Source organism: Megalobrama amblycephala, linkage group LG1 (genome assembly GCF_018812025.1).
Source record: "Megalobrama amblycephala isolate DHTTF-2021 linkage group LG1, ASM1881202v1, whole genome shotgun sequence".
Lineage (NCBI taxonomy): Eukaryota > Metazoa > Chordata > Actinopteri > Cypriniformes > Xenocyprididae > Megalobrama > Megalobrama amblycephala.
In genome coordinates, this window is record NC_063044.1 from 44,990,572 (window position 1) to 45,015,561 (window position 24,990).

Here is a 24,990-nt window from a genome sequence, read left to right on the forward strand (position 1 = left end):
TCAATTATTCAGCCAATGTAGAGGGAGCATCATTAACAAAGTGGATTTAACATGGTAACCTCGTAAACCTCACTAAATACTGTTTTATTTAGATTATTGGCCTTCAAAATGTTTAAAATTTGGTCAATTTCAAATGTGGTACTTTCTGTTTTTTTTTTTTTTTTTTTAAGTTTTCCATAGTTTTTATTCTTTCTTTTAGTTCTGGGGCAGATTTTTAATCTCTAGGTCAGGAAAAATTACACAAAGAAAAGATTTTCTTTAGGCATCATTATTAAGCTGAAATAGATTTGTTGATTAGCTTTAAATTGTTCAGAGTTTTGTAGAATGAAAATATTGAGGTTTACATAGCTTTTAATACCTGTTATTGTTCTGATTTCAGTGCCAGAACATATCAAGTCCAGTTTCAGCCAGCCTCAGTCTGCCAATTAGAACAGCAGCACCTCCACTGTAACCTGCGCCATCAGCAATGCCAAGAGGGCCCCAGCCAGCGGCCAGCCCCAAGCCCTGCCTCGGTACCCGCTCTGTGAAGTTTCGTCGCATCTCTGTCAGCACAAACAGAAAGAGCTGTTGAAGCGTGGGCAATCCCTCACGGTCCTTGCTGCCACCCTGGGAACTCAAGTGCAGCTCAACTCTAGCCAGCCAGGGGAGCTTACGACTGAGAGGTCTGTCCTACACTGCGCCCAAAGCCACCTCTCAGGTACTAGCTCTCTACAAAGTGACCTTGCCGATTACGGATCAGCCAGGTGCGCTGAGACCGATATGTAGGTTTAAAGTTAGCCATTGGTGATGGGCAGAGGCATTCCATGCTGCAAAATAACATGTTAGTTATATGTTCATAGACTACTGTGTTTTTTTTTTTTTTTGTTTTTTGTTTGTTTGTTTCAACTAAAAACCAAAATGAATGTTAAATGTTTTGTTTCTTTGGTATTTTAGTAGTCATGTCGATAAACTGGCTAATATTTCACCATTTTCAGATAGTAAGCATTGTCTAAAGAAGTATTAGTTGTCCCTTGTGTCGGTTGATAAATGAGCCTTGTCAAAGCTTTCAAATATTTTGTTGTTTTTTTAAATGCAATTATTGTGTAAAAATATATGCAGATATTAGATATTGCCATGTGCATCTGCCACTGAAAAAAACCATTAGTCATGCACTAATTTAATGTCCAGTTCTGTAGTTAAGCTAATAGGATCACCCATAAATAGTAGCAGTGTTGAATTGGAATTGTCGTTGGACATAGCTGTAGAAATAAGCAATAATATTTGTTACATGGTCTTAGCGTGTGGCCTTTTTATTGGTGTTGAGACCTATTTTGCAGCTGTTTTTCCTCACGGTGTTGCTCTTTGTTTCATAGGCATGGCTCCCATTCGGGATTCTGTCAGCCACTCCCCTAACCAAACAGGTGACTCACTATTTCTTTTTCCTCACCATGTGCTGTTTGTTTACCATTTTTGTTTTGTTAAGTACAAAAGTCATCTGAAGACTTGTTCATCAGTTTGTGTTTAGGTAAATTGCAAGTTGTCGTCAGTATCTCTGGTGCATGCTTAATGGTTACAATGAGTACCTTTGATTTACTCTTTTAATCTAAATTTAGCCGTTTGCTCTAAAACTTCTTGTAAGAATTATTATAATGTCTTGGCATAGGTAAACTGACTTTCCCTGTTTCTGCCAAATCTGTTTTTGTTATACAAGACCAGACCAATAGTACCGCCAACTGTTTCAAAGTGCTCACTTTTCTGAGTCGGTTCTTGCATTGTAAGTCAGAGAATGTACACTGTGCCCATGACACAGTATGTCTCCTTAAAGGGATAGTTCATCCAAAAATATTAAAAGCTATCATCATTTACTGACCTTGTGGTTCTGAACCTGCATGACTGACTGACCTTCTTTTTTTTCAAAACATCTCCTTTTGTGTTCAACAGAAGAAAGTCATACAGGTTTGGAAAGACATGAAGGGCGAGTGAATGATTGCGGAATTTCCATTGTTCTCTCCCGTTAACTTGTAGACTACAAGTCTCTTCTTAGTTGACGTCTCTTTTTGTCTCCCCTGGAGAGATGAAATATGAGATCGAAATTTAATCTAACTGTAATTTTCCTTTACCTCAGTGACCTTCAGCAGAATCTCCCATTTTACTGAGTCACTCTTAAACAAACAGTTTACTTGAGACCAGCAATGAGATCTGTGCTGCTTTGTCTTCCCATATCTGTTGGTAACACAGCCGGGGAGAAGGATCTTAGACTTGGCAAAAGAACAGTGCTCAGGGAAGCTTGGCAGCCATCTTGCAGAAAAATATGAAAGCAAGAGCAGGCTACCAGAAAATGCTTATTTCAAGGAATGCAGCAGTTGTGTTATTGTTAGTTCAGTGCTACCACGCTTGTTGCGTCCAAACAAAATGAGCGAACTTGCAGAGACACTTCACACTTGGTGTTGCAGCTTGCAGTCATCCGTCTTTCCCTCCTCTTCTATCCTGGCTTGCAGCATGATCATGCTGCTGCTACAAAATGGTGGCAGCTCTACTACTGTTTCAGTCTGGCTTGAGTGAGACACCTCTCAGCAGGACAGAGACAGGGCCTATGGGCAGTTAGCCATTGTCGCATAATCCATAAATGGGCAAATTGTTACAAATTGTTTTGTATAAACTCTACCAAATGCTACTTTTTCCAGCACATTTATATACAGCCATTGGAATGTTTATGTTTTATTTACACTGGGTGTATTAAGAATAAGGATATTTTATTGTATGAGTCAGTGGAACTGAATGTGCTGAATGTCTAAGGCCGTGTGGGCACTAAAGCATTTTTTCCAAGGCTAGCATATTTTTCCAATTGTTTTCAATGGGAGCACTATGTTTTTTAAAATGGCAGGAGTGTAATGAGGCGCTGAGCATCTATTTCATGGCGAAACGCTGAACACTCGCTATTATTTACTGGTCACCGAGAGTTGAAGAATATTCAACTTCAGGTAAAACGCGGTGGGACAAATGCAACACCGTCCAACCGCCACATTCTGCTATTACAACGTTAACAGATGACAAGAAGCATAATAACAGAACAAAATAATTTAAAACAAGAGCCAGAGCAAATACATTACATTGTATCGACATTTTTATATAGAAACGGTACAGAAACAATCTGTACAGAAACAATTATCTGTGAAATGAGATACTAGTAGCCTAACATTTCCGCGGATATTCCGTGTCATAGCAAGCAAAACGTCTCAACTGAAAAAACGCTGCACTGCCGAAGCACTCTCAAGCGCCCACAGCTAGGTGTTTTCAGCAGTGCGCCTAGCGTTTTCAGCTGGCTAAAAACACTTCAGTGGACACACGGCCTAAATGTCTTTCTGAATGTCTAAATTGTCCCAACAAATATTTTTAGAAAGGTACCTTATGTTTTTAGTCACTACATTTTATTTAGTCCTTTCTAAACAAACACTGTCAAGATTTTTTTCTCTGTTTGCCATCTGAAATTATTTGACCTTTTATTTTGTTTTCACAGGTTTGGAACACGCTGGTCTGGAACCTCAGTATGAAAGTTCACCGTGGAGCTCTGGCTCACCTTGCAGCGACTCAAATAGCAACTGGGGAAAAGTCATTGCAGATAAGGGAACCTGGCCCTCCATCACTGGTAGTGACCCAGAGTTAGCCTCAGAATGTATGGATGCTGACTCTGCCTCCAGCTCTGGGTCAGAAAAAAATCTTAGTATGATGGCGCCTGGAAGCACTGGTGGTGACAACAATGGCAATAGACAAGGTTCTCATTTCATGATTGCAAATGGCAGCAATAATGTGGGTAATGGGAGTGTTAAGGGGCCTTGGGGTGTATCCAATGGCTCAATGCTAAGCACATGTCAAGGCTCCGGGGATGGCCCCAGTGGCAAGCTGACAGAAAGCAGCCATGGCAAAATTAATGCATGGGGTACCCAAGGTTCCTCAACCAATGTAGGTATAAATCCAAGCACTTTGAACCCAAATGCCAACCATGGTGCCTGGCCCGTTCTTCAGAACACTGGGCCCAATCCCCACGGGCCGGTGGGGAACGGAAATGGTGGCACCAACACTCAACAAAGCACCATAGGTCAAACACCCAGCATGCAGAGTATCAACTCTAAGATGTCCTGGGGATGCCTGCAGGAAAATATGTCCGAAGCTGAAGTCAATGGTACAAACAAGGTTCCAAGTGGGCAGCCTCAAAACCTTAACACTGAATTTAATGGACCAAATAACACTACTAACACGATGACCTCTAGTTTACCAAACTCTACAGGTTCAATGCAGATGAATGAACAGCCCCCAGGGCACCGAGCTTGGCCTATGAGTAAAGGGGGCTCCCCTCAGCTCCCTATTTCTCCAGTCTCTAATGGCACTTCCATTTCTCAACACGGCAACAGTGAGGGAATTAACAGCGGGTCTTTTGGTACAGCATGGAGCGTTCCGTCCAGCACTAATTACTCTGGAGACAAATGTTCCATCCCTAAAGGCCAAGCTGTGGGCGACACTGTGAATGCAACTCTAATGCAGTCTGGAGCCAACGGCTCCTCTGTGAGTGCTGCTTTAAAGAATAATAATAATAACGGGATAGGCGGTCGTGGAGGAGGTTGGGACTCAGCGCCCGCTACCTCACAAAGTATGTCTTGGGGAGCAGGTAATGGTGTGAGCCCAGCTGGGATCCCCCGCCCCTGGGGGAGTGCCTCCTCCTCCTCTTCTTCCTCTTCCTCATCCTCTTCAAACACTGGCACTAAGGCCTCAAACGGCGGGGAGTGGAACACTTTGCCCAACAACAGTCAGCATTCCAATGATGGCACGAATGGAAGCAGGAAGGGAACTAATGGATGGAAGTCTTTGGAGGATGATGCTCTTGGTATAGGGAGCTCCGTTCAAGCGTCACAAGGCAGCACATGGAACAAGTCTACAGGCAGTGAAGGTAGCGGAGAGAGCTCGGGAGGTCGCAGTGAGAGGGACGGACAGCGTGGTGGCAACCGAAGGAGGGGTAATCAGCAGGGTATGATCAGTGCAGCTCTCTCTAGAATTGACGTGGACCCCAGGGTGCTGTCTAACACGGGGTGGGGACAAACTCCAGTCCGCCAGAACACTGCCTGGGATGTTTCAAGCTCAGATAAAAAGACAGGAAATGGACAAACAGGCTGGGGCAGTGCTCCCCCTCAGGCATCTAACTCAGGTGGGTGGGGAGATGGACCCAGCACCAACAAAAGTAGCGATTCTTCAGTGTCTGGGTGGACTGAACCGAAACCTTCAACTGGCTGGGGAGAAACCAAAGGCCCAGCTGTGCAAAGTGGATGGGAGGATGCCCCTTCTGTTACAATGAACAAGGGCAGTTCCTCATGGAATAGCACCAAGGATGAGAAGTCCTCTTGGAATAATGCACCGAAGGCAAAGCAAGGATGGGGCGGCCCCTCTGCTGGAGAGGGATGGGGCGGAGAAGGCCCAAAGGGAAACCATTGGGGAGAGCCCCAGAAGTCTAGTTCAGGTGGCTGGGACAGCGACAGTGACCGCTCTGGATCAGATCGCTGGAGTGAGCCTGGGCGCTGTGGGACAAGCAACACCTGGGGAGGCAATGGGGGCACCAATGCTCCTGACCAGAGTGGTCCAACCACAGGATGGGGAGAGCCACTGAAGACCAACAATCAAAACCAAACCTGGGGTGAGCCAATCAAACCAAGCCACTCCAACCCTGCTTGGGGTGACAACACAAAACCGAACAACTCTTCAGAATGGGGCAAGTCCCAAGATTCCAGCATGGGAACATTCAGGAGTGGGAACACCTCTCAGACTGGAGCCCCTAGTCAGAACAAGCCTACAGGATGGTTGGGGGGCCCGATGCCTGCTGCCTCCAAAGAAGAATCATCCACTGGATGGGAAGAGCCATCCCCTGAATCCATCAGACGCAGAATGGAGATCGATGATGGTACTTCAGCATGGGGAGATCCCAACAAGTATAACAGCAATGTAAATATGTGGAACAAGAACACTGCTGGAGAGCAGGATGGCATGGTTGTTTCTCAGCCCCCACAAGCCCAAAGCTCCATGGCTCCAAAGGAAAAGAACTGCAGCTCAGGTGGGTGTCTTCCTTTTTGGCAGTGCCTTGGCAATTATTACTCACCCATTATATTTATCTTTAGTCATGCAGTCATCCCTTTGGAATTTTTCTGGATGAGCTTTTTCCTCCCACCCCTTTCCTCTAATACCTCCTGCACTGACAAGCTCTAAACTTAAGCGCAAGTGTTTGTGTGCATGTCTATATATAAATGTATTCATGCAGTACATTGAAATTTATATACATTGTAGAAACGCAGCTTTTTCATTTGTTTTGCGTTATTTGCTAAATGAGAAATGTAAAGGTATATGTTCAAATAGTGTTCCCAATTTATTTGAAATTGGCAGTAGATGAGCTGTGCTCAGGGAAAAATAAGCTTGGGTTACGTTCTGACCGATGGTGCAGTCATATGGCAGCAACTTGAGCAGGAGGGCACACATGAACAGGGCTATTTTTGAAGGAAGTATTCAGGGCATATGCTGGATGGTGAAAGTGCAAAAACCTTAGTGGTTAAATGTAAGCTGATCCATTAGAGGGACTTCAGAGTAAACAAAGCTTACATAAGCATGTTTATGCAAGGGTCGGATTTGGGCCATTGGAAAGTTTGCAAGTGCAGTCCAGTGCCACTTTGGAGTTTATTTGTAAAAAATTAATTACGTTGTCCTTGTTTACAGATTTCAGTTTTAAAACTATAACCTTGCCTTGTTTCAAGTATGTTTAAATATTTTTTGATGCAAATGAGGTGTTATATAGTTATTTGCCTTGTAGCTAATGCATCACACTTCTGATTCTTGTTTGCTCTGACAATTTAATTTTTTTTACAAAAAAAATAAAACTACACCTTTTTAATTGTGCTATCCTTTCATATGTTGCCTTCACCATATGTTCAGAACAAAATTTTGTCTGCTGGTCTTTGATTATATTATTTTGTTTTGTTTTTTTGCCCTCTGCTCACAGGGTGGGGAGAGCCATATGGTGGGCCACAAAAAATTGAGTCCTCTACCTGGGTTGATCATGCTGCTCCACCTGTCACTGTGGACAATGGCACGGCTGCTTGGGGAAAGCCTGTTGATACAGGTTCCAGCTGGGAAGAGTCAGGGAGGGACTCAGGAGGCAGTGGCTGGGGCATTGCTGCTGTAGGACAGCAGTCACAGCACAAGTCTGGTATGTCACAAAGAACTTTGATTTGTTTTAAACCCAATGTTTGCTTGTTTTTTTCCCAATGTAAATGTCAGGGAGAGAAAAAACTTTAATATTGTTTTTTTTTTTTTTTTTTTAGGATCCAAACCTATGCAAGACAACTGGTGTGGAGAGGAGATGTCTATGGCAGGGCAATCCAACTGGGGGGAGGAGGAAGAGGAAGTAGAGATAGGCATGTGGAACAACAATCCATCACAGGAAATGAACCAAACTGGAAACTGGTCCTACAAGAAGATGCCTCCAAAGGTAATAATTCAGACCTGATTTAGCCTGGCAGAACTACTTAAAGAATAATTCACTGAATTTACTGTATTTTCACAAGGACTTAAAGTGAAAAAAGTATGTGTACATTTTTCTTGCTTATTTATGCTTACCCTTTTCTTCCTTAGCTAAACAAAGGACCCAACAAGCAAGATGATTCTCCATGGATGAATCAGTTTGTGAAACAGTTCAACAACATGTACCCTGTAAGGGCTAATAGTCTGATTGTTACAATTTTGAGGTTTTACTGATTGTGAAACCTGTTTATGCTAAATTTCAGGTGACTGTAAATCCTTTGTGAAACAAAGTTATTCGTTAGCATGCTTACTCTTCCATGTCTTTTTATAGAGAGATTCTGCTGAAGATTCCCTGAAGAACAATAAGATGGATATGTCTGGAGGTAGGTAACATTCACATGTTCTTTCAGTGCTGATATTGAGCAATGTTTTTCACAGTCCATGATTACTAGCATGATTTTGAACAATCTATAAATTCCTCTCATATTCTGCAGGAATGACAGACAAGCGCATTGATGTTGACAAGCATGTTCTTAATATGGGAGACTACGGAAAAAATCCTGCTTCACGTCACCAGATTCACAAAGACTCTCCCATAGACCGTAATCCCTATATGGATAAGGTCAGTTATTTCCTAGTCTCCTGTAGCAGTAATGGAGCCTTCACTTTGAACACAGTGACTGTTAGTTTTGCTTGTTGGTTTCTTTAGCACCCTCTATGGGAAAGAAATGCAACTTAAAGACCCTATGATGTCAAAATCAATGTTTTATGGCATATTGGTAAAATTAAGAGCGTCAGAGTAAAAAATAGTGGTTGAGGGGGTGTATTAAAACAAAATTTTAAGCTTGGTTTCTTATTTTAAATCATTAAGTCATCTTGAGGCCCCTTGGAAATTTTAGAGCCACCATTTAGAACCACGTCTGTTAGATTTGTAGTCATATGCTAATGTATTTTAAAGTAATATCTTAACAGATAAACATAATTAAAATTTGTATTCTTCCAGGAAAACCGGCCAAAATATACTGACTTTTGTGCTCTTGGCCATATAAAAAATAAATCATGATTTATACCTGTGATGTGGCTGAAGGCTATTTAAAAAAAAAAAAAAAAAAAAAGGGACAAGACATTTGGTATGTCCCAGCCCAAACTTCCTGTTTCACAAGAAAAAGTCTGGTCAATTTCATGGGGCATTTAACATCAAGTCTTTCAGGAGTTGTAATCTCTTTCTTTATTCTTATTCCAATTTTCCCATTGCCTCCTTAACTAAATGAAAAATCTCCTAAAACAATTCTTAAAACATGCCAAAGAGGATGCTAACATAGCCTTTCTGTCTCCTTTTCTGTGGCTGTTAATGTGTCTTTCTCTGGTGGCCTGGTGTTCCTTCTGGTCTTTGACGAATGCCTCACTGCTGTTGTGCTCTGCGTCCTGCTTCTCTCTCTGCTTGGCCTTTGATTGTGCTGCAGCTTTCACTGCCTGTGTATGATAGCTCTGTAGCAGAGGAATTCCAAAACTCACAGATCACTTCCATGCAGAATCTCAGCTATTCACCTACAAATAATGCACAGCCAAACCAGTGTAACTTGCCAGGGCCTCACCATCCAAACTCTGTCTCTGTTAGGCAGGTGAGTTAGTGCATGCTGCTCCCTGTGTGCTGAAGCTGTGACTGCACTGGACTGCCGGATGCTCATTATTTACTTGTGGGGTGTTTGTGTTTCTCCACAGAATGTAAACATGTACAGTGTCGGTAATGCAGCAGCACAAGGCCGGAACGCCCAGCAGCCTCCAGCACAATCTCTGAACTCCGCTCAGCCCAGTCTACGCAACCAAGTGCCTCCTCCACTACTTCCCTCTCAGGTAACACCACTTGGGTTTCTAAAGCTCAGCTCTCTTTGAGATTAAGCTTTGTGGTATACAAGTTTCCCACAGTCCAGAAGTATCAGGAAATTTCCTGTGTGATTCCACCTAGAAATTAATCAATTAACTCTTAAAAGTAGGGCTGCATGAATTCTAATAGTGATTTCCTGAGAAAAATTGTGATTTGCAATTTTGAGTTTTTTTTTAAAGACAGGATTAATGTAATTTTGTAAACCAGATATAAACCATTAAAATATGTTTGTCTTCATTTTTATCTATACATTTTTCATAACAAAATTCATAACAAATGTGTACAATCTTTTTTTTGCAGGTTCCTCCACCCCTGTTGAAGTACTCTCCCAATAATGGAGGTCTGAACCCTCTGTTTGGCCCACAGCAGGTGGCTATGCTGAACCAGCTGTCTCAGCTCAACCAACTGTCTCAGCTTTCTCAGATTAATCAGTTACAGGTATTGATCTCACTGCAAGTAACAGCCTAGAAGATATTTAATTGATAAGTTACCACGTTCCCAGCGATACTTATGACTTTATTTCCCCTGGTCCTAGCGTCTCCTTTTGCAGCAAAAAGCGCAAAACCAGAGGGCCATGCCTGTTAACAGCCGCCAGCAACAGGAACAGCAGGTTTGTGATCTCTTGGACCAACTTATGTGTTTGTTTCTTTGTTTCTTGGCTTGTTTGACGTCATTCTCCATTTGTGATGATGTGTAGGGTCGTGGTTTGGGTCCGTCACAGCAGATGATCCAGCCTCCTCGCCATCTCGATCCCTCCCTGATGAAGCAGCAGACTTCCCCTCAGCCACCCTCACTGCATCAACCCAGCCTCAAGTCCTATATGGAGAACTTCATGCCCCCCAATGCCTCTGACCTGCAGAAAGAACAAAGTTCCTTGAGCTCGTTCAGTAATTTCCCTTTAGGTGGGTGTCCTCCCCATCTTAATATAGGCCAGACTGACTCTATGTTGCACCAAGCTGCCAAGCCCAACACAATGTTTGCCTCTGACATGTCAGGCTATCAGCCAGCTGGCATTAGTCAAAGTCATAGCCTCCTAGCCCCACCTCTGAGCAATGGCCACATGGTGCCAGGCTCTCCCATCAACCCTCGGGTAGGAAAGAACTTCTGTCCTGACAGCAGCTCTCTGCCAGCAAGAGGTGAATACAGTCTATCTATTTTGTTGTCCCCAGCAAAATTTCTTCTTGCATTTTATATTAGAGGGAAAAGGAAAACAATGCTGTGTTGCAAAACCTTTTGATTTTAGACCCTTATTATTTGATTGGAAATCCAATGTTTGGCTGGCATACATATGGTGCTTCTACTTATAATTTCTGCCGCTTGATGATAAGGTTGTTTTTCTTTGTATGTGCTTGTCGCCCTTGTTATGTTCTCCCACAGTTTTCATGCACTCTGTAATTTTTTTGTTTGTTGCATTGGCCAATCAGTGTCTGCACCAATGCCACTGACATAGTGGTGTGAACAGTGTCACACAAAAGCCAAAGTGTTGTTACGACACCATTTCCAAAATAAATTATTAGAATTTAAACTTTTTTTCAAAACTATGATTTCAAAGCTTTGAGGGGGGGGGGGGGGAATTCTGAGTGCATTTAAATTGCTGCTCCTGCTGTTAATTCCTGGATACCAGAAATGTTGTTTACTTAATTTTCTGTCAGGATGTGCATTTTCTTTTCTCTTTTTTCTTTTTTAATTTCATTTGTTGTATTCCTCTAGGTTTGAACTCAAACTTGAATGTAAGCAACCTCGACATTGGTAGTGTTGGTTTTAAGGAGCCACAGTCCCGTCTGAAGAAGTGGACTGCCATGGATATTTCCGTTAACTCGCCACTTGATCAAAACCCCAGCAAATCTGGTGGGTTTCCCCATTTGATATTCCTTTTTTTGTGATCAGTCATAGATAGCTGCACAGCTTTTTTTTATATATATATATCAATGTCAATTAGTGCATTCCATTTAAATGTTGTTCTATTTGAATATTATTTTAATGCTGCTAAGAGTGAATCTGACCATTAAGGCAGGGTTACATTAAGTTGAATTGGTAAATAATGTCATGCAGTTGACCTTTTTCCATTATCAAGGAAAGTAATCAACAGTCATTTTTCGTCAGTTATGCAGCCCTAATCTTATCTCAACAAAAAAAAGTGAGCGAAAAGTCTGATGGGTATGATTTTACTATAGGTGCTATAACATCTGGCCTGAGGCTTGAAGACTCACCCTTTGGTCCATATGACTTCATGAATGCCAGTAACACTCCCATCAGTCCTCCTGGCTCTGTGGGAGATGGCTGGCCCAGCCGTGCCAAATCACCTCATGGTTCCACCAATGTCAACTGGCCACCAGGTTCAAATCCATTCGCTTCATAAATGCTTTACGTGTTCCAATCAAATCTTTCATTGAAATAGAATATTACAGAGAAGCTCAGTTGGTTGAGCATGGCTCTGTGCCGTTGTGGCATGAATTAGCTCACCATGTTATGTTTATTTGTCAGAGTTCCGTCCTGGTGAGCCCTGGAAAGGATATCCAAACATTGATCCTGAAACTGACCCATTTGTCACTCCTGGCAGTGTGATTAATAATCTCTCCATTAATACAGTCCGGGATGTTGATCACCTCAGGGACAGAAACAATGGTAAGTGATCTGATAACCAGCTATTTCCTTATAAAGTACCATTAAATTGATCCAAAGCAACAGTAAAAGCTTAAACTTGAAATATATTAAAACAGACCAGTTAGATTCAATTGATATATTTCACAATATTTCTGATCTTACTGAAATCTGATCAAATCAATTCAGCCTTGATGTAAGAGAATTTGCTCAAAAACCATTAAAAAACTATTGAATGGGACTGTAATTTGCTGAATTTTATGTATTAGTGATTTCAATAATTAAATATTGAATTTTTCTGTTCTTCTAGGGCCATCCTCATCACTTAACACCACGCTGCCTTCAAATAGTGCCTGGACATCCATTCGTGCCTCCAACCACAATAGTTCCCTCAGCAGTACAGCACAAAGCACTTCAGGTTGGTGTGCAACCACTTAGGCCGAGTCACACAGGCCTATGGTTCAAATACGTTCAGTTAACTTTTTCTTCTCTGCAGCCAGAAACAGTGACTCCAAATGGTCTCCTGGTACAGTCACCAACACCTCTTTGGCTCACGAGCTGTGGAAGGTTCCTCTCCCCTCGAAAGGTATCTCTGCTCCGTCCCGCCCTCCACCTGGCCTGACTGGCCAGAAACAGCCCTCATCTTGGGACAACGGCTCTCTGAGACTGGCAGGCTGGGGTAGCTCTGACTCCAGATTCAACTCTGGTTAGTCACAGTTATATTCTCTTTCACCTATACAGACTCTATTAACATTGTCAGTACTGTAGAGTTTGAAAGAAATGAGAGAAACTCTAAATGATCATTGTTCATAGGTTCCAGCTGGGGTGACAGCAGCTCAGGGAGAACTAATTGGCTTGTTCTCAAAAACCTTACACCTCAGGTAAGAAGTTTTAATGATTTGGACTGCATGAACTCATTCACATTGAAACAGGCAATTCTAGAGGAAATTCTAGAAATCTAGATATTATGTGTAACACCACAGCAAAATCATTTCTTGTGTAACTTGTGTGTTCCTTGTTTTACAGATTGATGGCTCCACCTTGCGAACTCTGTGCATGCAGCACGGTCCACTGATCACATTCCATCTGAACCTTCCCCATGGCAACGCTGTCGTCTGCTATAGCTCTAAAGAGGAGGCGGCAAAAGCCCAGAAGTCACTGCACATGTAAGTCGATCTTTTTTTCAATGCAGGTAAAGAACAGAAATGATAGTATGATTGCTAATAATTTCTGAGCTGTGTAAGAGGAGGTGAGTGCATTTCATTCAACTATACATAACTTTACCACTTCTGCCTGGAATAACTAGATTCATCAAATTTTTTTTTTTTTTTTTTTTTTTTTCAGATTGGTTTGTAATTGTAAAAAAGTAGATTTTTCAGAAAATGTACAGCATAAGACTGCAAGTTCATGTTTTCTTCTTGTGGTGCATTGTTACTATTTTGAGGTTTAATAGATTCCTGTATCAAATTAAATGACATTTTGTCTTTAAAATAATATTTTTCTTTCATTCAAGAAATCAGCTTATGCAATTCAGTATTGCAGTGGTTCAAAACCTTTTTGACTTCAAGACAGATTAAGGAGAAGATTTTTAATTTGATGAAATATTTTATAGTTTATAGTTTTTTCTATTTATACATAGAAAAATTGTCTTGAGGCCCCCTTAGGGGCTTTCGTATTAGAGGAACCTTTTCATAGTTCCTAGAACTATTGGCTGAAGTACCCGGATTTTGCCGTGTTGGCACCGCAGGAACTTGGAACAATTTTAGTTCTAGGAACTCTTTTTGGGGGCACTAAATTAGCTCCTACTTCAGAGTAGGGTCTAAACCAGCACTATAGGAACTATTACTGACTTGAGTGTACGTTGATTGGTCAAACGCATGTCAAACACGGACACCTGGCATTTTTAAAAAGCCGTGTAAACATATTTACATAACGAACATGGAAAACGGCAATAACGGCATTTACCTGTTGTCTGCAGGGTTGTGTTCTTTTCTCTTCCTCGATGATATGTAATACTGAAAGTTGTCATAGGAGTTTTCATCTCTTAGCCCCACTTTTTGCTCTTTCAGTCCTCTAAATTATGCGTTTACATTACGTCTCGGTTATCACGAAACCCACAACAAACACATTTCCGATCATGGCTTCTTCCATCCACCAGTTTTTAGTGTTTGTAAATGCTGCACTTAAAGACGCCACTGTCGGCCGCTTCAGAGTTCCTATTTCCTGTGCAGATGCAGTCAGGTACATGGCCCGGGAGAGAAATTAGTTCTCAGGGAGCTATCCTAGTGGCTAGAACTATTCAGTGAGAAAGCCCCTCTTGAAAGTTTGCGGTAGCCCCCCTGGTTCAGAACCACTGCACTATAGGGTGAAATGCATATAATTGTTCAGTCAAAAATTTTAAATGAAGTATATATTATAGTATTCTAAGTGATTACATTTAAGGTTCCTAACTGGACACATGAACACTTCTTTTCTCCATTACTGTTATTGCTTGTTGAATTAAAGTTTATTAGCCTGCTTTCTTATTTGGTTGAAAAGCCGTAATAATGTGGCAACCTCTATGCAAAGTGGTTTCCAGATTCCCAGAACCCCATGCTGGAGTTCACACAGACTTGAATGAGTGTGAGGCACTATACTGATAAAGGCTCTGCTCTTCCTCTTCTTCCTCAGGTGTGTTTTAGGGAACACTACTATTCTTGCAGAGTTTGCTAGTGAAGAGGAAATTAATCGTTTCTTTGCACAAGGTCAGTCAATGACTGCCTCTCCCAGCTGGCAGACGCTGGGCTCTTCTCAGAATCGGATCGGATCCATCGAGGGTTCTCACCCCTTCCCAAACCGCACTGATCCAAATCACTGGAACGGCAGCGGGCTGTCAGGAGCCGGCAGCGGAGACCTGCACGGCTCGTCTCTCTGGGGCGTTCCCAATTACTCCACGAGCCTGTGGGGCAGCCCCAGTGGTGGTGAGGGGGGGAGAATCAACAGTCCCTCCCCCATCAGCTCCTTCCTTCCTGTTGACCATCTGACAGGAGGTGGGGAGTCCATGTAGTGCATCTTTCACCTTCTAACTTAAAAAATAAAAAACGACGACAAAAAAAAACAAAAAAAAAAACTTACAAACCCGTGACCTCAATGTGGAAATAGTTAATCATAATCATATGACCATATATATATTATGTATAAAAATCAAATGGCACTAGTTAGACTTTCTTCACTTACAAAGAGAAAAAAAAAAAACAATGCGGGGTCACCCTGTGGAAACAAGTTACGTTTTTTTCTGCACATATGTCCACTTTGTTTTAGCCCAAAACATATCAGTTTGAATACTTGAATCATGCAGGCCAATTCTATAATGTGAAAGGATGTATTTACACTTCCAGGTAGTGCTCTTCATACAGAAAAAGCTTCAGTTGAGCTCATCTGTTTATTCATCATGTTTATTTGAATTCCAATTCTTTTCGTTTTGTTTTTATTATTTGCATTTTGTTTGCTGACAATGTTGGAGTTTGAGCTTTTTTAACTTTGCACTGAATGTGGTTTTTCTCAGTATAATCTGCAATATGGAGGGAGCCGACAGTTCCAGTGTAGTTGTTTACTCAAGGATGTTCTTAAAGTGTGCGCTCTACTATGCCTTGATGTACGCCTACCTTATTGTGGTATTGTGGAGTTCGAGATCAAGATATAGATGCTGACTTAGGATTATTTGATGATATTACAGAAATAAGTATTGCACCAATTTTGTTTTAAAACTAAAGAATTTAGCTCTGCAGTGTAAAAAACTGTAGCCACAGCTGTGACTTGCAAACCCGACCTGCAAGCCAGGGGGAACAGCACTTTCAAAATAGGCTTTCAATTTTGTTTTGGAGGCGTCACATTGTGCCCTCTTGTTTACAAAACTTTTTGAGGGGGGAAAGTATGGTCATTCTTCCTTTTATTTTAAATGGAAAAATTACAACAAAAAAAATGCATAAAGAATTTTTTAAAAAATCATATAAAAATTATAAAATACAAAAATGTAAAAAAAAAACATAAAAAATCAACTAAACAGGAAAAAAAAAAAAGAAAAAAATCTTGAGGATGAAGACGAAGCTTTCTATCTCTGGGAATACTGATCAGTGTTTGGCCATGTCATTGGTTATTTTATCTATTCCTCTTGTCTGCTAAATAACCAGCATGGTTCTCAGGAAATATAGCCAGTTTTCCCCCATAGAAACTCCTTGTAGGAAAATCCAACTTTTAGCACTGAAACTACTTATAGCTCTGTAAGTTTTTCTCTGCCAAATAACTGCTTTAAGCTGGAGACATTCTACATACTGCTTTTCGAATATGCTGTCTTTTTATTAATGAGTGGATATGGTTTGCTGAATCACTATCTAGTCCTTCCCTTTTTCCCACTGAGTGGCTCAATGTTTTTCGCTTTGTGACTGTCGAAGTAACTGTCAAATGTCATAAGAAAAAGCAGAAATCTGTAACTATGCATACTGTGGCCAATGACTCGGCCTACAGAATCGCTTTTTCTTTGTCTGAAGTAATGTTTTATATGTTTTCAGCAATTTGCATATACATTGTTTGATATATATATAAATATATATATATTTTCCTCATCGCCAGAGCTGGTGTTAAAGAAAAATTGTTTGGTTATTTTAACAGTGCAAAAGTCGTCCACATTTCATTGCCTTGATTCAAATTGTGTCCGAAGATGCAACAAGTCAAGTGGCTTTTAACTGTTTACAAATAGAAAATGATTGTAATGTGTACAGTTTGGTTGTGTTAATCTGAAGTTCCTTACAATATTAATAAATCAATGTTTTGGCTGCTCATTACCATTTTATTTTCATTTTAATTTTTTGTTTGTTTTTTTTTCTTCCCCCCTTTTTCCCCCTTTTCCCCCTTCCTCAAAGCTGGTTTGTCATTGAAAATGGCTTGCCTCTGTACTTGTGGCCAAGGAAGGCTGGATTAGAGGTGAATGTAATCTGTTGCTGGTAGTTTAAATAATAATGTGCATAGATTTACAGACTATTTACCTTTTATTGTACTATATTTTAGGTGCACAATTTATGAGACGCTTCAAGAGCGAGAGGGAGAGAAAGATGTCAGCATTAGGCTAAGCCATGGACCTTAATATTTGTTTAAGCTGTTGTTGTTGTTGTTGTTGTTTTTTTTTTTTTTTTCCTCCAGTTTGTTTTATTTGAGAAGTAGAACTTGTGTGGTGTGTTAACTTATCCATATTTAATGACTCATCGTACAAAACCCTGAGTATTAGCCTCACTTTATGGTTGCGTGCCAGTATTGAACCATTTTAAGTAACTGCTTTACCAAATATTCTTCAATCAAAGGATTTGTTTACTTAATTCCAGACCTGGCTTATCTCATTTTGTTTTTGTCTGACTAATTTTAAGTGGAACATTGGAGAGAAACTACATAACGAAAGCCGAAAATGAGTTTTTGGAATTGCACTTGGTGTACATAATGAACTAGAAAAGCTTGTACTGTATTTGTGTTCTGGAGGCAGAGTGTAGCTTTGGAGACTGGACGGGCCTTTTGTTTGTCTTTTATTCTGTGTGTACAATGGCTAGACTCTTTAAGCGTGCGTTTGTGCCTGCGTGTTTGAGTGGTCCACTCCATTCCTGCGCATCAGGAGCCCAAGTATTCTCCTCTTGTACGGGGGCGTATAACTGCAGGTATCACCGATCGGATTGCCGTGACTTTGTTTACTCCCTCGATGTGGATTGCTCAATCTTTTGTGCTTTAGTTACATGTTCGTATGCGTCCGGGAATAGCGTTAGTCCTTTCTGGAAGTGTGGCGCTGAGCTTTACCAATGGTTCTTGAATGGGTTCTTTCCTGCTGTCATGGCAAACGTGCTAGTTTCCCTATTCTTCGTGGCTTTGTTTTTCTGAAGTGAACTTTGAAAGCGTAGGGAAAAGCCATTGGCACCCAGTTTGTTTCCACTTACAATTATTCATTTTATTTTATTTTTTGGTTTCATTCCCATCCCCCCCACCCCACCCCTTTCCTCTTAATTTTGTTTTATGTATGTGCAGCTGTTTGGTGTTAGACAGAACTGTCATGCTGAGACATTTTGATAATTCACTGTCATGCCAAATTATCGAGTAGGGGGAGGAAAGGGATTTGTTTTGTAAAAGCTGGACAATGTATATGCTTCAAATGTCACTTGCAAAATGGATGTTTTGAGGATATTCATGAGCAATGTACAATCCCCATTTTTATAGCCAGGTTGAACGTAGAGGAAACGAAAAAGTGACTTGGCCTGACATTCTACTTTTGTACTGAAAATGTCATTCTTTTTCTGATTTATCCTGTGAGCAAATATACCCATGTCTTTTAAATGGTTCCTACTGTTGAACAATGTGCTAAGGCAATTGACTTAAACTGTGAGTATTGCTGTCATGTCATTATAAACCCAAAAAGCTTTAGTAAAACCAGCACAAGAAACGGACGAACGAGAGTTTAAATCGAAACTTCCACCATGGGGAAATTCTAAGAGAGTCTATGCAGTGTAGGATGAGGCTTCCATGTCTGTGTCTTTGCTTAGTGAAATCCTGACCGCGGTAGCGGTCGGATTTAAAAATACGATTCCTGTAATGTGCCATGATTGAAACTTTCTTTGATTTTATTTTTTGTCTCAAAAATTGGCCAGTTGTAGCAAATGGAGGGTCGCATTAACATTTCCTTTTTCACAGCGCTCCTCACTGAACGGGCTGTGGAATAGCAAATTCTTCTAGTGGTCTGTCCAGAAATAGTTTGCTCACATGTAACCTATATGCACACTGCTTTGGTAGACTGTTTGAAAATTAATAGAAATAAACATCAATAAGATAACTTAAATGAGCAGGAAGTTCTTTTCAGCGTCTTCCTGGGGTCATCTTAGAATTTTAACTTGGGGAACTGCACTTTTTGAAGGACAATCCTTATTTGTATTGGTAACAATTGACACAAGGTTTAGTCTAGTAATACATGGTAGATACTCAAATGTGTAGTGATGAATGTTTTCTGTAATGCTGTTTTTTTTTTCTTTTTTTCTTTTTTTTTTTTCTCTTTGTTGCTTGGTTTTCGATTTTAGTACCCTTAAGTGCATATGTAACGAGGTAGAGGTAATAGAGTAGTTTTAGGTCTTTTGTTGGCTGTACTTGTAGACTGATAATAACTGTTTGTAAAGTCCTGATCTTGATATCGGAATACAAAGCTGTATAACTTGGGTACAACCCGCAATAAAGCCTAACAGTGATGTGATGTGTGCAATGTTTCTTTTTTCTTTAACCCATTTGTGCCCAAATTTTTCTGAATGGTTTCATGCATATAGTCCTGTTAATAGTGTCCTATGTGAACATGTTCTGCATTTATTTTTCCCAGGTTTTTGTTTTTTTTCTTAAAAAACGTGTTTGAATGTGCGGCAACTATAGTTGCCGGTGGGCAAATATGTTGTATGCACCCCTCAATGTAAAATTTGAATAGGAGGATAACATTTATGCATCTAACTCAAAATAACTGCTTTCAACAGATCAAAAGATGAATCAAAGTTGAAGAACATTCGATGTGAACACAAAAAAGCTGCATCTAGCTTATCTCTTGAATATGAAAACACAACAAACAACAAATCCGTTTGTTTTAAAGTGGTGGAACATAATGCAGAACAAAGTTCAGACATTAAGTTGCTCCAACAGAGCATTGTGAATTAAAATGTTAAATTACATTGTTCATTAGAAAAAATGACATCTATATGTGACCCTGGATCACAAACCCAGTCATAAGCTGCACAGGTATATTTGTAGCAATAGCAAACAATACATTGTATAGGTCAAAATTATTGCCAAAAATCATTAGGATATTAAGTAAAGATCATGTTCAATTAAGATATTTTGTACATTTTCTACTGTAAATATATACAAAATTATTTTTGTAAATGGATATACATTGTTAAGGACTTAATTTCGTCAACTTTAAGGCAATTATCTCAATATTTCAATTTTTTTGCACCTTCAGATTCCAGATTTTCAAATAGTTGTATCTCGGCCAAATGTCATATCATAACAAACCATACATCAATGGAAAGCTTATATATATATTCACCTTTCAGATGATGTATAAATCTTAATTTCAAAAAATTGACCCTTATGACTGGTTTTGTAGTCCAGGGTCACATATAACAAACAAACAAAAAATAAATTAATTAAAAAATAAATTAACAAATAACAATATATAATATATAACAATATAAAATATTATGAAAGCAAAAAGCACTAAACAAGACCAATAACCTTGATTTATTAACTCATTAAACACAGTATACCCCATTTCCCCATGATATATGTACTTACAAGTCATTTGCCCACCGGCAACTATAGTTGCCGCTTGGACTTTTGACTAAGTATACAAAAAACTATAGATCTCTTGTAAGATTTGTTTTGTTTGGATGATTCTAGAGACCCTCATGATTACGTAGATATATATATGTCAACAAAAAAATTCTAATATTAACATTAAAATTACTTTTCTTTGGGAGGGTTTGCCTTCACTATACTTCCTGGAAGTAGGGGTAGGAAGTTGACAGCCTCATGTCACAGGAAGGAAGTGAATACCTGTTCTTGAAATCCTTTTCAAGTGAATACCTGTTTTTGTTCTTGAAATCCTTTATTTGGATGTTTTCTTGCATGTCATTGAGAAATAAAACATGGAAAACATCTAGAAAAAAACCTACAAAAGGAAAATGACAACCATACACTGCGGCAACTATAGTTGCCGGTGGGCTAAAATGGGTTAATGTACTTTTCCTACAAATGCAATTGGAAAACACTCAAAAGTCATGTCTTTATCAAATGTTTTGTTACATTTTGGCATTAGAGCTATGCAAATATGTAGTCACTCAATAGTTGCCAAGGGCCTCGTTACAAAACATGGCAACACTTTACAATAAGGTTTATCAGTTAACTACATTAGTTAATGAACTGTACTTCTATAGCATTTATTAATCTTTAATTTCAATTTTAAAATTTACTAATACATTATTAAAATCTAGAGTTGTATTTGTTCATATTAATGCATTGTGAAGTAACAAGAACAAACAATAAACTGCTGTATTTTTATTAACGAACATTAACGAATACTAACAAATAACTACAGTAACAAATGTATTGCTCATGGTTAGTTAATGTTAACAAATTTTATTTATTAATTTAATGTTCTAAAATGTCATTAATTACTCACCCTCATGTCGTTCCACACCAGTAAGACCTTCGTTCATCTTCAGAACACAAATTAAGATATTTTAGTTGAAATCCGATGGCTCAGTGAGGCCTGCATAGGGAGCAATGACATTTCCTCTCTCAAGATCCATTAATGTACTAAAAACATATTTAAATCAGTTCATGTGAGTACAGTGGTTCAATATTAATATTATAAAGCGATGGGAATATTTTTGGTGCGCCAAAAAAACAAAATAACGACTTTTATAGTGATGGCCGATTTCAAAACACTGCTTCAGGAAGCTTCAGAGCATAATGAATCAGCGTATCGAATCATGATTCAGATCACGCGTCAAACTGCTGAAATCACGTGACTTTGGCGCTCTGAACCGCTGATTCATAACGCTCCGAAGCTTCCTGAATCAGTGTTTTAAAATCGGCCATCACTATATACGTTTTTTTATTCTCGTCGCTTTATAATATTAATATTGAACCACTGTAGTCACATGAACTGATTTAAATATGTTTTTAGTACCTTTATGGATCTTGAGAGAGGAAATGTCATTGCTCCCTATGCAGGCCTCACTGAGCCATTGGATTTCAACAAAAATTAATTTGTGTTCCGAAGATTAATGAAGGTCTTACGGGTGTGAAACGGCATGAGGGTGAGTAAATGACAGAATTTTCTGGGAGAACTAACCCTTTAAACTAAAATTAAAAAACTTATTCTGTAGACGTTCAAAAAAAACAGTAACTAATAAAGATGATTAACATTATTAGATCTTTAAAATCTCAGTGATACTAAAATAACACTAGAGCTCATTTTGATTACCATGTGTGTCATGCACACTGTTATATACAGTAGTTATATGGGTCTACACACACACAAAATTAACTGCTTTTAGAGGCTTACAACATGTTTACATGACAGACTCCAGTCAAACAGTGGCCTTGAAAAAGTAGTTTTATTTTACATGAAGGTGGGCTATCATGTTGAGATCACTTCAGTACTGCTGCAGTACTAAATCATATAAATCATGGGTGACGCTTGCAAATATGGTACTTTTTATAATTCCATTCTAACTGAAAACTTTTGCATGATGCCACATGCAGATGTCATTATGAAATCCATGGCTAGTTTGCTTTTGGGAAATGTTAAATGGTCTAATACACCTTTAACGGTGCAGTATAATTTCTGTGCCATTAGCGGCACCAAATCTCCAAAAAAATACTTTTCAAACAGGTTTGAGTGCTTTCAGAGTCATGGAAATGGAACTTATTTGTCTTCTAGGCTTTTTTTTTTTAATCCAGTAATCATAAGCAGATGGAAGAGTCAAAGAAACTTGTGTGGCATTTTGCAGTTTCCTAAACACTGCCTCAGTCTGCTCAAAGAAGTGTTAAACGTGCCACACATTTTGAAACGGCTTACAAATTACATACAGCCATCTATGCATTTTAAACTGGTGAAGGATGCAGTGTTTTGACAAAGAAAAGCAGCTATAAAGGATCTGCAATGACATTCACAAAGTGGCACTGACCTTGTAAATCAAGTAGCAGTTTTACTTCCCTTCCACTAGAGGGACCAGTGAGGCTTCACTTGTGGCATGACAAACCAAAGAATTACAGTTTAGTCTTGGCTTTATTTTCAGCTCAAGTTCCCAAGAGTTTATAGTGACATTTTCATTAAATACAATGATACACATGACAAGGCAGTTGACTCCATATGCAAGAGACAGAACACAGTATGATAGAAACTGGACACTGAGTGGATACAGCTGATCCACATCCATATTGTTTAATGCAGAGTCAATCCTACCTGCAAAAAAAGATGAAAAGAAACATGAGAATTCAGGATAAGAAAATTACTTTTACCAAGCATGCATAGGATTCCTATTGTAGCTCATAAGACAGGACTTGCATGCATATCATAAGACTTGCCTCTATTCATACACATCTTTTTTATCTGCAATGTACTGTACGATCTCCTCAGGAGTCATAAGCTTCTCCGCCTCTGCATCTGGGATCTCAAATCCTGTGGAATTTGAATTCAGAATTCAATGTTCATAAGATGTGACAGTTGTCAAATGCTACAGAAACAACCCTCTACTAACCAAACTCATCCTCCATAGCCATTATAATCTCCACCTGGTCCAAGCTGTCCAGCCCCAGATCTTTCATGAAGTGAGACGATGTTTGAAGCTTGAGGAGGGAAAAAAAAGAGATTGATGTTAGATTAGGAATATGTATAAAATCTCAAATGTTAACCAAGCAATAAAAACAAATCTGTATATCCACACGGAAAAATTAATGAAATGTATTAAAATGTGTGTTTTTACAGGTGAATTGCACATAAATCTCCTTCAGATTTCAGTATTTGGAGGCTAAGGTACAAAATGACCCATGCAACAGCACAGTACAATAAGTGTGAAGTATCTCTCACCTTATCTGGGTTGATCTTGTCATACAGTTTAAGGACGTACATAACACGGTCTTTGATGTTCTCTAAAGTGAGGGGAGGAAGATCACCGTAATGCCGACACAGATGAACAGACAGGCCTGAAATCTAGGGACATGCAAACATATACATTTATTCATTTAGCAGAGGCTTTAAAATCACTTAAAATGAGAAACATATTATGCAATTTGTCACAGAGACCAAATATTCATAGCACACAATGATCAATAAAAATAATGAAATCCCCCTCTATCAAGAGAAGGCACTAAAAAGATATTTGACCCAAAAATGTGTCTCATTTGTCTCCTTTTGTTCCATAGCAAACAAAAGATGTTGGACAGACTGATAGCTTCGGTCACCATTTACTTCAGTTTTCCTCCATACAGTCAAATGAAGTGGCTTCATGTTGGGAATGACATGACAGAATTTTTATTTTTGCGTCAACTACCCCTTTAATAATAGCTACAATAAAAGACGCAAAGACACTAGCAGAGCAGTGTTGTCCTAGTGCTTTTATTAGGTTAACTAGTAGCTATTTCTACTATAAATAACAAAGTCGTGGGTTTAAAGTCTTGCAGGTCACACTGATGTAGCAGATGTATGTTGTGAATGCACAGAGTATGGCTGACATGCACGAATAATTCATTTTTCTCTTCTTTCCTCGGAAAGACACAGGTAGGTCACTGAGTAATCCAGCACCAGTAGGCCACACACAAACACCCCCCATCTGCAGAAAGCTCACCCGCACTAGGTCAGTCCACCTCGTCCGCTGGCCGCATGAGAGGACAGAGAGCGCGCGCTGGTCTGAGGCGAGGGGCGCGCAGGCGGATCTTGTTAGCACGTTGCCATGATTTAACCTTGCAGAGGCGCGAGCGACGGAGCGCATACAGTGTGCAAGCGCACGGGACGCCATGTCTGTGAATTTCTATCCCACAATTCACTGCGACAATAAACTGGACATAAGTTTGACATGCGCGTGCGCACTCGGTCAGGGCAAGTGCGACTGTTCTCCGCGAATCGGTTCTTTTGAACAGCTCATTCACAAAACGAACAGTGCGAACCGAACGAATCCTGGAAAGATCCGACTCAAAGGAATCCATTATTTTTAGAGGAACGTTTCAATAATTTACTCTGTTTTACTTTCTTTTAATTATTTATTAATGTTAAATGTAACTGATAAATATATATAAAGCCATTTAAATTATGGGATATTGTATATATGTAACATATGTGACCCTGGACCACAAAACCAGTCATAAGGGTTAATTTTTTTGAATTTAGATTTATACATTATCTGAAAGCTGAATAAATAATCTTTCCA

At 39.6% G+C, this 24,990-nt stretch overlaps 2 protein-coding genes across 11 annotated transcripts in view; one reads left to right on the forward strand and one right to left on the reverse strand.

Moving 5' to 3' along the window:
* The window catches only part of LOC125271270 (trinucleotide repeat-containing gene 6A protein-like), a 67,139-nt gene extending 47,879 nt beyond the window's left edge, over positions 1-19,260 (forward strand). For 6 of the 9 annotated variants that reach the window (XM_048195384.1, XM_048195377.1, XM_048195370.1 and 3 more), the window contains 21 exons: positions 380-697; positions 1,353-1,400; positions 3,497-6,073; positions 7,010-7,216; positions 7,332-7,498; positions 7,642-7,719; positions 7,862-7,913; positions 8,025-8,152; positions 8,994-9,152; positions 9,253-9,384; positions 9,716-9,853; positions 9,951-10,025; positions 10,113-10,551; positions 11,126-11,263; positions 11,590-11,751; positions 11,900-12,040; positions 12,327-12,434; positions 12,513-12,722; positions 12,830-12,897; positions 13,043-13,182; positions 14,687-19,260. In XM_048195384.1, coding sequence (XP_048051341.1) covers positions 1,355-1,400; positions 3,497-6,073; positions 7,010-7,216; positions 7,332-7,498; positions 7,642-7,719; positions 7,862-7,913; positions 8,025-8,152; positions 8,994-9,152; positions 9,253-9,384; positions 9,716-9,853; positions 9,951-10,025; positions 10,113-10,551; positions 11,126-11,263; positions 11,590-11,751; positions 11,900-12,040; positions 12,327-12,434; positions 12,513-12,722; positions 12,830-12,897; positions 13,043-13,182; positions 14,687-15,062 — 5,541 coding nt within the window. In that variant the 5' untranslated portion in view covers positions 380-697; positions 1,353-1,354 and the 3' untranslated portion in view covers positions 15,063-19,260. The remainder of the gene's footprint in view (positions 1-379; positions 698-1,352; positions 1,401-3,496; positions 6,074-7,009; positions 7,217-7,331; positions 7,499-7,641; positions 7,720-7,861; positions 7,914-8,024; positions 8,153-8,993; positions 9,153-9,252; positions 9,385-9,715; positions 9,854-9,950; positions 10,026-10,112; positions 10,552-11,125; positions 11,264-11,589; positions 11,752-11,899; positions 12,041-12,326; positions 12,435-12,512; positions 12,723-12,829; positions 12,898-13,042; positions 13,183-14,686) is intronic. The other 3 variants (XM_048195394.1, XM_048195389.1, XM_048195397.1) reach the window with 3 other exon arrangements.
* A 2,900-nt stretch (positions 19,261-22,160) lies between these two features.
* On the reverse strand, positions 22,161-24,674 carry ndufab1b (NADH:ubiquinone oxidoreductase subunit AB1b). Of its 2 annotated transcripts, none has more exons than XM_048195402.1 (5): positions 24,412-24,674; positions 23,655-23,777; positions 23,326-23,413; positions 23,150-23,246; positions 22,161-23,030 (listed from the first exon to the last, which is right to left on the reverse strand). In XM_048195402.1, the coding sequence occupies exons 1-4, from the start codon at positions 24,580-24,582 to the stop codon at positions 23,155-23,157; spliced, it is 474 nt and encodes a 157-aa protein (XP_048051359.1). In that variant the 5' UTR covers positions 24,583-24,674; the 3' UTR covers positions 22,161-23,030; positions 23,150-23,154. The 2 variants fall into 2 exon arrangements, with proteins under 2 accessions (XP_048051359.1, XP_048051358.1); XM_048195401.1 differs by having other exon boundaries at positions 23,153-23,246; positions 24,412-24,673.
* Positions 24,675-24,990: the final 316 nt, after the last annotated feature.